The 14,111-nt window shown below is 32.8% G+C and overlaps 1 protein-coding gene across 1 annotated transcript; it reads left to right on the plus strand.

Moving 5' to 3' along the window:
• The first annotated feature begins 1,389 nt into the window (after positions 1-1,389).
• Positions 1,390-5,876, plus strand: LOC133175594 (PI-stichotoxin-Hcr2e-like). Its single transcript, XM_061310710.1, has 4 exons — positions 1,390-1,434; positions 4,252-4,291; positions 4,624-4,797; positions 5,797-5,876. The coding sequence occupies exons 1-4, from the start codon at positions 1,390-1,392 to the stop codon at positions 5,874-5,876; spliced, it is 339 nt and encodes a 112-aa protein (XP_061166694.1).
• The last annotated feature ends 8,235 nt before the right edge of the window (positions 5,877-14,111 follow it).

Below are 14,111 nucleotides of genomic sequence, written 5' to 3' on the forward strand. Positions count from 1 at the left end.
ATAAGATGTTTGTTTCAAAGATTTTGAATTTCAAAGATATACACTGATTCCTAATTTTAATAAATGTAGTAAATTATCAGAATTATACAGTATGCATCAGTAAATATATCATAGATGGATTGGAAATCATCTACTAATTTAACAATACATTATTTTAGTCTTTATCATATATATGGCTGCTACTAAAGTTTCATTGGATGAAGTGTTATTAAAGAGATATTGTCTTCTACAAACAGTTTAGTTTAAAATCCTAAAATGTTTTGTCTCATCTCACTATGCTACAAAAATTCAAAATTTAATTTAATTAAAAATGCTTTAAAGACTATATTGTAATAACAACATAAATTAATGAAATAGTAAGTAATGAACAGTAATTAAGCTCAAAAGTCCATTGAAACAATACCAATCGGAAGCGGAGGAAAAACGGACCTCTAAAAATATTAGAGGAGGGATCAGGTGCCATGGAGGAGTAAGCATCCCCTAATGACCTTTTAACCCCAGTCACATATCCAAAAACGACCAACGGCCGTGCCCAGTTATTTTTTTTCCTGCGTATTACTTTAGCTGAAGCAGTTATGGAATCGTCCATCGACCAACCCTAGATCATAGTATTATTTCGTGCCAATGTCTACCGTGACATGGAACCTCGGATTTTAAGGTCTCATTTGTAGGACCTGCGAGTTTCATTTCCTTCATCGAGAGGTTGGTGAAGAAACAATATCGTACTATGTTTACGTCTTAGGTTTGAATCGGAACGAGTATCGAACTTGTGCCTCCTGATCACAACACGAACGCCCTACCACTAGCCTAGCTTGATCTGTATAATGTTTATGGGATCCCTTTAAGGTGATTTGTGAAAACTGTCTTCGTCTATTAAAACTTGGTAAATACAATTTTGAAAAAACTCATGTTTTAACGAAAGAAAAAAAAATCCAAGCAAGCAACAAACACAAGACAAGAAAATCAACCAACAAATACTTTTTTTCAATGCATTCAAGTAATTTTTCTTTGCTATATTCACAAGAATTGTAAGAAGCTGGTAGTGTTAGTTTGTTTTTATCAATAGTCAAACACACAAAGGACAACAATGTACATTTGCTTGTTTCACTCCATTTTGGGGATAGGGGAGTGGCGGGTATACATCCATCTGATAATTATTATTATAGTTAGATCTCATGAACCACATATAATATCACTGTACTCTGGAGTCAGTCTACTTAAATTCACATATGTATGCTGTAGCTGTAGGTACAGTAGCAAAATCGTGAAATGTTAATTACGGATCATCGTTAAAAAAATATAACGAAGAGCACCTGTTCAAGTCACGTGATTCGCGTTCGCCGACAAGTATATAAAGTATGCTTATCAATACAATTTTAAACAGCAATTATGGAACGTTTAATCTTACTTGGCTTGACATTGACTATTGTAATCGTAAGTAAATATTGTTTTTATTCCTTAAAGTATTTCCCCAAGCTTAATAAGAGTAAAGTTAGCAATTAAAAACACAGTATCGTTTGTTTTTATCCTCCGGAATCAACGTGTATAATTCAGTATAACTAGTATAATTTATATCCAAAAGAGATTCTTTCTATACCACTGTTTTTTTTTTGTTTTTTTTGTTTTGTTTTTTTTTTCCCACCGTTTATCGATGAACAACGCTTTAGTGCATCCTCTTCACTTCTACAACTACCTTTTGTTAAAATTAGATTTAAAAAGAAAGATACATTCATAAGAGTCCTTTGTCTATAACATTGAAGCAAGAAACATCAAACATAAAGAAACTCAACTATATTTTAATAACAAATCATCCTTTGCCCTTAGGTAATTGTTTTGCGCTCACCTCCAACAAACTGTCTTTAACAATATAAAAACATACATAAGATGTGAGTTCTATTAAGGAGATTTTATAAATATTTTAGCAGACATAACTACTAGTTATATAATACGCCAAAATGAGGGATGACAGTTTGACAATTTTTCTTTTGTGTTTAAAAGAAAATATACATGTAAGTAATTATGTTCCCCAAACGAAGTTGGGGAACATATTGTTTTTACTCTGTTTCTTATTATTATTATTATTTTTCTTCTTCTTCTTCTTCTTCCTGGGTACTTTTTTGTCCGCGAGTGATCTCGTCAACTACCCATCCGATTGAGGTGAAACCTTTCTAGGGTTAATAGGCATGTTATGTAGATTTGCGGAATCAAGGTCATTTTGCGCGCACGTGCATGCACGTGCGTGCGCGTGCAATGCGTAAAATGACCAATATACTTGATATAGCTGTAACTTTTATATTTTTTGATGAAATGCTTTGATACTCAGAATATAAGGATATATTAAAAGTGTAAACAAGATGACATGGTCAACATGCATATGCATGCACGTGTGCGCACGCGCAAAGCGTAAAATGACAAATATACTTTAAATACTCGTAACTTTTATACTTTTTGATGAAATGCTTTGATACTCAAAATATTTATATATATTAAAAGTGTAGACAAGATGACATGGTCATCATGCACATGCATGCACGCATGCATATGCATGCACGTGCGCGCGCGTGCAATGTGTTAATTGACCAATATACTTAATATAGCCGTAATTTTTATATTTCTTTTATTAAAAATATACAGATATATTAAAAGTGTAGACAAGATGATTTGGACATCATGCTCATGAATGCACATGCGCGCGCGTGCAATGTGTTAAATGACCAATATACTTAACATAGCCATAACTTTTATATATTTTTTATGAAAAGCTTTCATACTAAGAATAAACAGAGATATTATAAGTGTAGACAAAATGGCATGGTCATTATGAACATGCATGCAGGTGCGCATGCGTGCAATGCTAAGATGACCAATATACTTGATATAGCCGGAACTTATTTATTTTTTGATGAAATGTTTTGATACTCAGAATATAAAGATGCATTAATAGTATAGATGAGATGACATGGTCATCCTGCACATGCATGAACGTGCCTGGCGTGAAATGCAAAAAACGACCAATATACTTCATTGCCTTATTTAATGAAGCTTACAGGAAATAAGACACCAAAAGGGTGTTGGGGAGTGTTTGGGGAACATCTGTAACGGTCCCCGTTACAATTATAACTAGTTTATTTCATTTTTAAAGGTTCAAGAGGAAATAACCCAATACTTTTCATGTATTTTTTTGCTCAAGGAAAAAGTATTAACTTCAAGCTAACCCTTTTAATATGTGTTCAGATAAGGAAAACTCATACAAATCAATTTTATGAAATTCTTTTTAGATTTGAAAGGAATTAATTTTAAGTGTTTTACGCTTTTTATTCAATACATATGGTGAGACGTAAAAAATAGTTAGAAAAGAAGAGTAGAACAGATCCATTGTATGACCCGTCTTTTACTGTATTAAAACATAGAAAGTGACATGATCTTATCTATTGATTTCAGAAAACTACCTATGTTCAAACTTAAAATCGGTAAAAATATACCCGACATTTCTTATACTAACACTTAATCTGATCTAACGAGATGAGGTAACTTGTTTATCGTAAAAAAAAGACTTATGAAAATATACCCGGCATTTCTTATATAAACACTTAATCTGATCCAACGAGATGACCTAACTTGTTTATCGTTTAAAACAACCTATACACTAATTCAACTTTTATTCATTGAAACCTTCCCGATTCTTCCTATATTAACTGTCTTTCTGGTGTAAAATGCACATTGTATATGGTATAAGCAGTAATAGATAAATAAGCATGTTTAAGTCCCTGAGTGACAGTTTAAATTAAAATAATATAATTTCATATACAAGTGTTTAAAGAGTCATATTTCTTTTTTGGAAAAATAAAACTTTAAATTTCACTGTTATGGTAGATAATAAACTGCAGAAATCGATTAGATTTTATATGCCATCTTTTTTTTTTTTTTTTTTTTTTTTTTTTTTTTTTTTTTTTTTTTTTTTTTTTACTTATATGATGATTTGGTCTGAACTTCTACTTAGATTTTTTTGGAAGGGGGAGGGGGGGGGGAGGGTTCAGACATCCTAACTTACGGTCATCCTAACTTACGGTCAAAGCTTCTGAGTCATTTTTCATTTCCTTGTACAAAAATGTCACCTTTCTATAGATGTAAAGAAAATTTTTTGGGTATTGTTTTCGTATAAAAAGTGAGTACACAATAAAAAGCAAACGGTACAAAAATGAATTTATGAACTTAGTATCTATTTATTTTAATTACGCCATCACTTTCTAGGCTGCAGTTATTGGACAAGGATATCGTCCTCCACCTCCAGGTAGGCAATAATACATGTACGCATGCCTGTTACAATAAAATGCATAATTGGTAATGCTGTCTACTAAAACAAAAATCGACGCTATTCAGGGAAATACAGTTAAACTCAGCTGTGACGACTTTCTAGAAAAAGATCAAATATATACTCTATTATGTCTTGAGTATAATGCTAAACTAACACATTATTATACCTACCTTATTTGGAGTGTTGTATATTCACAAAGAAATATGATCTGTTCAATTAGTAATAATTTTGACACACTTGATACATATTATATAAAAAAAAATGAACGAAATGTAATTTATTATAATTCATTTTTCTTGTCAATTTAGGAAAGTCAATCTGTAGTTTACCTGCGGAACCCGGTTTGTGCAGAGGCTACTGTCCCCGGTATTATCACGACACTAAAACGGGCACCTGCCGTGAGTTTATCTACGGATGCTGTGAAGGAAATGCAAACAATTTTCGAACTAAAGAACTCTGCAATCGGGTTTGCAGGAACAAATGTAAGCAGACAATCTTTATTATGTATTTACTTTTTTAAGTTGATAAGGGTCACCACCGTGGCGAAGTGGTTAGTGCGTCTGATCTAGATTCGCGGAGTAAGGGGTTGATCCTAGCGTCGCGGGTTCAAATCCAATGTGTGACGTGAAAACTGGTCCTTCGGGTGAAATCATATAAATGGAGATCAAATTGTGGCGTCTCAATATAAGTGAAAAATTTTCCAAGGCACGTTAAACAAGCAAACAAGCAATTTTTTTAAAAAAAAATTTAATCAAAAAATGGATTTTTTTTTGGTGTAATAGAAAAAAGTGAGACCATCATACAAAAAAGAAAACATAGGGATCTACAAATAAGCAGTTTTATACTCTAGATTCCTTATTTTTACGCGAGTACTTATATTCGCGAAATGACTCCTTGACGTCAAATCGCGAGAACAATAATTCGCGAGTGGACGGTTGATCAAGGGATTTTACATTGATTTCAGCGCCATAAAAATAAAAGCGAGTAATTTTATTATGCGAGTGTTGCTTCTCGCGTAATTACGCGATAATTAATTCCTGGTGTATATTTAGGAATGTACAGTACTTTATATAATCGTAAACGGCATATGCTTTAGGCACATACAGAACCATCAGTCCTAATGTACTGTATAGCCATCAACCGCACAGGTTTATTTTTGCGAAAGAAAGAAATGTCGCGGCTCAAATAAGATTAAAGACATCAACAAATGATAATATCTTCATATTTTTAATTGAACTTCAATGTTTTTTTTTCAAATTTGGTTTTTTACAGCCTGTTTGAATGCTTATTCAGTTAAACTAGTCTAATCTGATACACATTTGAAGGCGGCGAATTTCTACTTAGGTTATTGAATAAAGAATATTGAAATATTGAATATTGGAATTAGGTACAATGTAAGTCGAAATGAGAATATTGGTTAAATGTCTAAGCTCAACCATGTGCTTGGTTGTTATACAGTTTTTACTTGACTTGTTTTTTAGTCTGTTCAAGGATAGGGTGTCTTAATGGAGCCTGTACTACCGAAACCTGTCCAGCCTTTCCCCGGGCCACCTGTGTGTGAGTACAATCTAAACTGCTTATTTAGCTGATTTATGCATTTTGCCATCTTTAAATGAAGGAAACTAATAAATAAATGTGCTTTTTCCGTGATTCAGTGAAATTTGTTGTCTCGTTTCTTTGGACAATTCAAAAGACATATTTTTGTTACATCTTATACTGTACAACTCAGTACGTGATTGATCAAAAATGTTTTTTCCGAGAACATGTACAACTTTGACAACATTTTTTCAAAGATCATATTTATTTTTAGGCAAAAGCAGGTAGTCTTCTCTGTTTATAATAAAAGACTGCAACACAATGATTTGCATAACTACTTCCAAATAGGTGAATAGAACGTGTTTGACAAAACGAAAAATAAATCATTTCGTTTTTTTAATTAGAAATCCTTTGGGAATATACTCTTAGAATTTCAATAAATAATAAAACAGTAAAAGAGATGACTTTTTTTTATTCAGCAATATATCGATTTCATTATTATTATATAAAAACGAAATGGAAAGCAAATGAATATCAAAATAAAAAAAACACATGTCAACAAAAGGCCCATGGGCCACATCGCTCACCTGAGCACCTTGGCTAAGAAAAAAGCAAAAATCAGTTCAGTATTGAAAAGTTTACGGGGGGGGGGGTTGAATTTTAAACTACCTGATGATGCTTTCATATCAATATAACAAATGGCTTTGCTGTTCTTGAGCAGAAGATTTTTTACCCATATATTCATTTGTAAAAATTTGATCCCCCATTGTGGCCCCACCCCACTCCCGGGGGCCCTCATTTGAACAAATTTCATTCTACACTACCCAAGGATGCCTCCATATCAATTTGACTAATCATGGCTTTTCTGTTATTGAGATAAAGATTTTTTTCTAAATATTCCTCTGTAAACTTTGATCACCCATTGTGGCCCCACCCTACCTCCCGGGGTCTTGATTTGAACAAAATTGAATCTACACTATCTGATGATGCTTCCATAGAAATATGACAAGTCATGGATTTGCTGATCTTGAGAAAAAGATTTTTTCTATATACTCTTATAAAAACTTTGATCCCCCATTGTGGCCCCATCCTATCCCCGGGGGGTTGGGGGTTGGGGGTGTCATAACTTGAACAAACTTGAATCTACTACATGAGGATGCTTCCATATAAATATGACCAATCATGGCTTTGCTGTTCTTAAGAAGAAGGTTTTTAAAGATATTTTCCTACATATTTCTATGTAAAACTTTGATCCTCCATTGTGGCCCCACCCTACCCCTGGGGTCAAGATTTGAACAAATTAGAATCTACACTACCTGAGGATGCTTCCATAAAAATATGACCGATCATGGCTTTGCTGTTCTTAAGAAGAAGATTTTTAAAGATATTTTCCTATATTTTTCTATGTAAAACTTTGATCCCTCATTGTGGCCCCACCCTACCCCCGGGGGTCATGATTTAAACAAATTTGAATCTACACTACCTGAGGATGCTTCCATATAAATATAACCAATCCTGGCCCAGCTGTTCTTAAGAAGAAGATTTTTAAAGATATTTTCCAATATATTTCTATGTAAAACTTTGATCCCCCATTTTGGCCCCACCCTACCCCCGGGGGTAATGAATTGAACAAAATTGAATCTACACTACCTGAGGATGTTTTCACATACGTTTCATCTTTCCTGGCCCAGTGGTTCTTGAGAAGATTTTTAAATGATGCCATTTTTTTTCACTAATTCCTAATTATCTCCCCTTGAAAGAGCGTGTGGCCCTTCATTTGAAAAAAATTTAATCCCCTTCACCCAAAGATACTTTGTGGCAAGTTTGGTTGAATTTGGCCCAGCGGTTGTTGAGAAGAAGTCAAAAATGTGAAAAGTTTACAGACAGACAGACGGACGCCGGACAAAATGTGATCAGAAAAGCTCACTTGAGCCTTCGGCTCAGGTGAGCTAAAAACAAAATAAAACAGATTACACGTGGCTATCAATGTTTCAGTACTGATCATATTTTAGGATATTTAATACAGTGATGATCTATGGTATTCACTAGTGCATTTTGCAAATACCTATAAAAAGTAATCTTTTATTTATTTCTGCTTTTTGCTTATTTACCTATATAATTTACAATACAGTTTTTTTTTCTTTACAGAGCTGTTTGTCCTTGCACCTCTGTTTGGATATATAACGGAGAGGATGTCACTGACAAGTGTAATAACAAAGGCTAATCATCTCACAGAAGAACATGGCACAAAATTGGACATATACCGATTTAAAAATTAATTTTTTAATTACTCCTGTGCTACGAAAATAAACAATTTAAAAGAAATAACGAAAATGCAATAATTTTAATCAAATATTTTGTGGTTTGAAAAGCATATACAACATTTTCACATCTATTTTAAAACGGATATACACGTTCTATTTTCATGATATCTCCGAAAGAAATTTGTGTCATCTTTGGATATTCTATTCTTTTTTATACAGTACAATACATTTCTAACAAGCATCTATATTTGCCAAGAATATTATATTTATGTTATTGTTTTATTATTGGATCTTGTATCTTGATTAATATTTCATTTCTTTTATTTTCTTACGTTCGTTGTGAAACCAGGATGCTGCAAGATAAGATCAGTTGTATATGATCTATAATAGGAGATATCGAGATAATCGAATGGTCAGTTGCCGAGCTCGGCTAGTCAAGAACATATAGATGGCCATTTTTGTATCTTACCGAATCCGAATAATAACATGTACTAGATCTTTCACGTTCTCTAGCTTTTTAGTTTGCTTACATTTAAAATATATAATGTTGGAATTTTCATGCAACATTTCTTAAGATAACTTTACAAGGATTATAAAAAAATTGTTGAGAAAATTCAATAGCTCAGTGTATTTTGTAAACTAGGCAGTTGTGAAAATATTGACGTGATATTCTGTGGTACATCAGGGGTTATGTTGCATGGTTTCTCCCTTGTAAAAAGAATTGTTTTGATATTTAGACAGATGCAAAACATCAAAAACTCTTCTGATACCATCTGAAAAAGACAAATCTCTTGACAGAAAATGAAATATCTCTGGCATTCCAAGTACATGTACAGGTAACGCCTATAGAGATAGTAAAGCTATGCATCAAAATTGGCACCGTATACGATTTACATTATGGCCCCTGGATCGAGGCCTCCGCTGGTGGACTGTTCAGTCCCTGAGCGTCTCTACAGCCCAGTAGTAAGTACTTCGGTACTAGCTTTAAAATACGAATATACATTTCATTGCTGTGGTAGAATTTTGAAATTTATTTCAAAATTAAGGAAAAATTCCCTCATGCATTTTGTTTAGATACAAGTATTTCAGATTTCCAATGTTTCGGCATGAACATCACTGAAGACACATAATTTGTGGAAATGCGCATTTGGTTTCATCAAAATCGGTACCGTATAAGATTTACCAAAAGAGTTCATATTTGTATAACATTACACATCTTTTTTAATTGAAAATAATAAAATATCTTTCGCCTCGGTCAAAACTTATGTTCTGGTCAATGGCAAATAACATTAAGTACATTAATTTAAAATATGAATAACTTTACATCAGTATAAAACAGTAAAGCAGCCTTTAGCGAAGTCAGAAACAGGGCAGAACCGAGACAAAGTGCAACAGGTTGAATTAATCAGTGCCTTCAAGGATGTTTCATAAAGAGGTAATATATATTAAATTAAAATAAATGCCCTGTATTTGACTCTCGTAATGGAGACAAAAAGTAAAAATGGAACATTGTTGTTACCACTTATGATGTACGGCATACCGAATAGCGAGTTTATTTTAGCGCGGTGCTTATATTGCCTTATTTTGGCGTTTTGGTAGTAGTCCGCTAAAATTTTAATCGCTAAAATATTCAGTGTTCTTCTTAGTGCTATTTTGCAAAGAGTTGGAACCCTGTATCCGCGAAAATAAATTACGCCAAAATTATTGGCATACTTTTAGCCAAGCAAAACGCTAAATTTTACACCCGCCAAGAAAAACCCGCTATGCGGAAATTTAGAATGTGTGGATTAGTTTATATTCATTTATGGCATATTTGTATCATTATTCAACAACAGTGCTGCAAATAATGATATATACTTCAATTATGATACTTAATGGTATCAATTACAGATGACGACGTCAATCAATTTATGATTTAAAATATTGCCTAAAGACGCACATTTAACAACCGATAATAAACACTATATGGATATATCATAAATAGATTAAAAATCATCTACTACTGAATAACTAAAGTCGCCCGCGTGGCACAGTGGTTAGAGCGCTTGCTCTAGAGTTGCGGAGTAAGGAGTTGATCCTTACGTCGCGGCCCTAATAAAAAAGTACTATAGTTAACTATAGTTTAATATAGTTAACTATAGTTAACTTTAGTATCAAAGTTTTTTCACTATAGTAAATCGAAGTATTTTTACCATGGATTTCAGATCGTTATATTTTTTGTTCTTCAGTGCATACATGCACATTTTTTATATTTAATTGAAATATTATTTGTATATTCACACATTATTTCCAAATTTTACATTACTGTTATCGAATTTTTGAGATTTTAAGCTTTGAAATCTGAAAAAAAAGTTCCAGAGTAAAGTTTCATAGTAAATCAAAGTATCAAAGTTTTCAATATAGTTAACTATAGTAAACTGTAGTTAACTATAGTAAATTTTTGTTAGGGGGGTTCGAATCCCACTGTGGGACGTGGAGACCAGTCCTTCGGGTGAGACCATATAAACCGAGGTCCCGTGTCGCAGTAGGTGCTAGCACGAAAAAGATCCCACACTGTTCAATGGCCCTAGGTGCCAAGTATAGGTCAAAATTTGCAGCTCTATACCTGCAAGTGGTGGCGTCTCCATATGAGTTAAAATTCTCGAAAGGGGCGTTAAACAACAAACAAACTTGAACGAGCACAAGACAGTAAAATTAAAAAATTGCAGTGAAAAACGTTTAAGAATTTTAATACCATTCGAAACAGATCAAAAGATTTTTTTTTTTTTTTTTTTTTTTTTTTTTTTTTTTTTTTTTTGAAATAAAACGTAATAATTAAAAATAAAAGAAATAAAGAAATTATACATTTATTGCATGATCGTGAGGGAAATATGAAGACTTATTCAGCCAAGAAAATCATATTCCCCGAGGGCTTCCCTTGAGAAGAATATGATATTTCTTGGCTGAATAAATCTTCATTTTCCTCAAACATTCATGCAATAAATTGTTTATTATACCAAAACAAGCAAAGAATTGACATAAACTTTCAAATTTGGCACCGCTCTTAAATTCACTTTCAAATTTAACGAAATGTTACTGAAACAATTTACAGAAGTCCATCAGCAATTTTGTGACCTGCACTAGGCTATTGTGACTTCTTCTACTCTCGGGAGTTTTCTTTCAACGAACGATAACTATTGCGGGAAAATGCACTTGGTCTCCGAAGACGTTGAATATGATAAAAAGCATGACGACGGCAGGGAAATATGAAGTTTTATAGCCATGTCACGTGATAATCTAGAACCAATCATATAACGCGTTATATAGAATAATAATAATGATACATAATGATATCATTTGCGTCAATGCAGAGAGAAAATTATTTCATAGTGCTATTTTTTTTTTATATATTCTGCATTCTTTTTTTTCCTTTTTTTTGATGTTTTATGCAACATACATACTCTGACTGGTTAATGTGTGTTTGTTTTTTGTTGTTTAACATCCCCCTCGAGAATTTTTCACTCGTATGGAGACGCCACCACTTGCCGGTGGAGAGCTGCAAATTTTGACCTATGCACGGCACATAGGGCCATTGAGCAGTGAGGGATCTTTTTCGTGCCAAATACCTACTGCGACACGGGACTTCGGTTTATATACGGTCATATCGAAAGGACCGGTCTTCACGTCCCACAGTGGGATTCGAACCCGCGACGTAAGGATCACCTCCTTACTCCGCAACTATAAAGTAGACGATATACCACTGCGCCACGCACGCGACCTGACTGGTTAATGCTCCTTTTTTTAAAAAAATAACAATATATTTTTCCAAACTAAAAAGGGATTTGACAGCAGGAATAAAATGCCTCCTTAGTCTACTCCCTAAATCATTTTTGTTTATTAGTATTATTTATTAAATCAATCATAAAAATGAACGATACTGTTGATCTTTTTTTTTTTATCAAGTAATGATAATAATTAAAAATAATCTGCAATACTTTACAATACAGTAGAAATTAAAAAGGGCACCATTATAAAACAGAACCGATTTGTGAACATACTTTGGTGCTAAATCCGAAAGTAAATGGTTCATCTTACTACATAACTACCATTTCGAAAGTAATATTCATGATATATTCAGTTAATTTAGGTCCGTACTCGAATGACATCATCAGTAGTAATAATTTAGTTTACAATGGATTGAAAATGTATAATGATGATAATTAGAGAATAATAGAATTATTATAGATATTGTTTTAATCATTTTACATCATTTTGCATGAGAGGTATAGGAATCAAATGTGTAGAAGACAATCATTAAGACTTTTGAGTCAACAAAGAGAAAGACTCTTTCTTTCACCTTAATATTTAAAGCTCTGCTACTGAAAACTTCTCTTAACACCTTGATACTGCAAACCATCACTCAGCAAAAAAAAAAAAACAAAAAAAAACAAAAAACAAAAAACAAAAAAAAAAAAACATAAAAAAAAAACATTAAAATCAACAAAAAGACTGTAGTCGACCTAATCCTGATAAACCAAGCCGGAAGGTTTGACCTTCTTCCAAAAAAGGCCTGTATTTAACTGAAAGTAAAAAAAGCATGTTATTGAATCGTTTATCAACTGATAAAGGACATTTTACTTAAGAAATCAATAAAGAAGAAAAATAACTGTAGAATATGAACATTGATTTTATAGATTAACAAGGCAAGGGAGTGAGCATCCCCTGTCATCCGTGTGCTCCTTGTCATGATCGGAAAAACCGGAAATGTCCGTAGACAATTCAGTGCCTAAATAATGGCTTAACTATTAGTATGAAAAGTCAGTCAGCATTTTACTTAATGATAATTTTTCTTGCTGACAAGGTCATTGTATCGACCATAAAACTTGCGAAATGATGACTTCAAACGAGACAGTTGATAACCTTGTTTCAAAAAAAACTTGTTTATCAATAGGTTGCCTCGTTTCAGAAACTGTTCATACCTAGAGCATGCTCTTGTCTATCGAATCAACTGGGTGACAAAAACTGCATATGCAGGTGATAAGGGTATACTGCTATATATGTAAGATATTAAAGGAATTTTGAGGATTGAAAAATTGAAGTCATCACGTTTATCATAAAGCTTTATTGTTAGGTTACCATTAACGTCTTTTTCTAGTAAAATATCCAAATATGAAACAGATGTGTCAGACACTTTGGTATCTTTTATTTCAATCTCACTGGGATATATCGAGTAGACATATGAATGAAAGTAATTATTGTAAATTGATAATACCGGTACTTCCACGATATATTTAAATGTCGAGTTGAAGGCCACAGCAAGTGTTTCTTTTTAAGTAGAAGTTTTTGAGTAAATTCTTCTTCATATGAATACAAAGATAGGTCTGCTAATAAGGGGGCGCAATTAGTACCCATGCTTATTCAATCAGATTGTTGGAAGACCTGATCTCCAAAAACTACATAGCTATTGTCAATCAAAAACTCAAGCATCTTTTTAATATCATCTTCAGAGTACTTGTATGTAGAATTCAAAGTAGATAGGAAATCTCAGAATTGAGATGATTGACTATGCTTATTTTTTCGTCCAAAAAATCCTACATCTTACTGCTTTAAGGTTAAATATCAACAGATTTAATACTCTCTAAAAAAAAATTTATTCATCCTTATAATTTTCCAAAAGAAAATTAACATATTTAAAATGCATACTATATCGCATACCTTGTGGCGCAAAATTAAACCAAAAATTGTCTTTAAATTTATCATCATATTTCAAAATATCATTCTCACTGATCTCATTTACTCAGGGAAAGTATGTGCTTGTGAAATATATTAAGTATGCAAAATTACAGATTGGACATTTAATTGAAATATTAGAACCATATTAATATTAGTAATAAATTATTAGCTTACCAGAAGGAGGAGAAAAGTCAGTCTCTAAATTAAAAATGTCATTTTGATAATATGTCAGACAACCATGCACATATATAGATATCACAACTGACCAACCTCTGAACAAAGAA

This window comes from Saccostrea echinata, unplaced genomic scaffold (assembly GCF_033153115.1).
Source record: "Saccostrea echinata isolate AGI-Se365-2 ecotype Australia unplaced genomic scaffold, CSIRO_AGI_Sech_v1 ptg000063l, whole genome shotgun sequence".
In the NCBI taxonomy this organism is placed as follows: domain Eukaryota; kingdom Metazoa; phylum Mollusca; class Bivalvia; order Ostreida; family Ostreidae; genus Saccostrea; species Saccostrea echinata.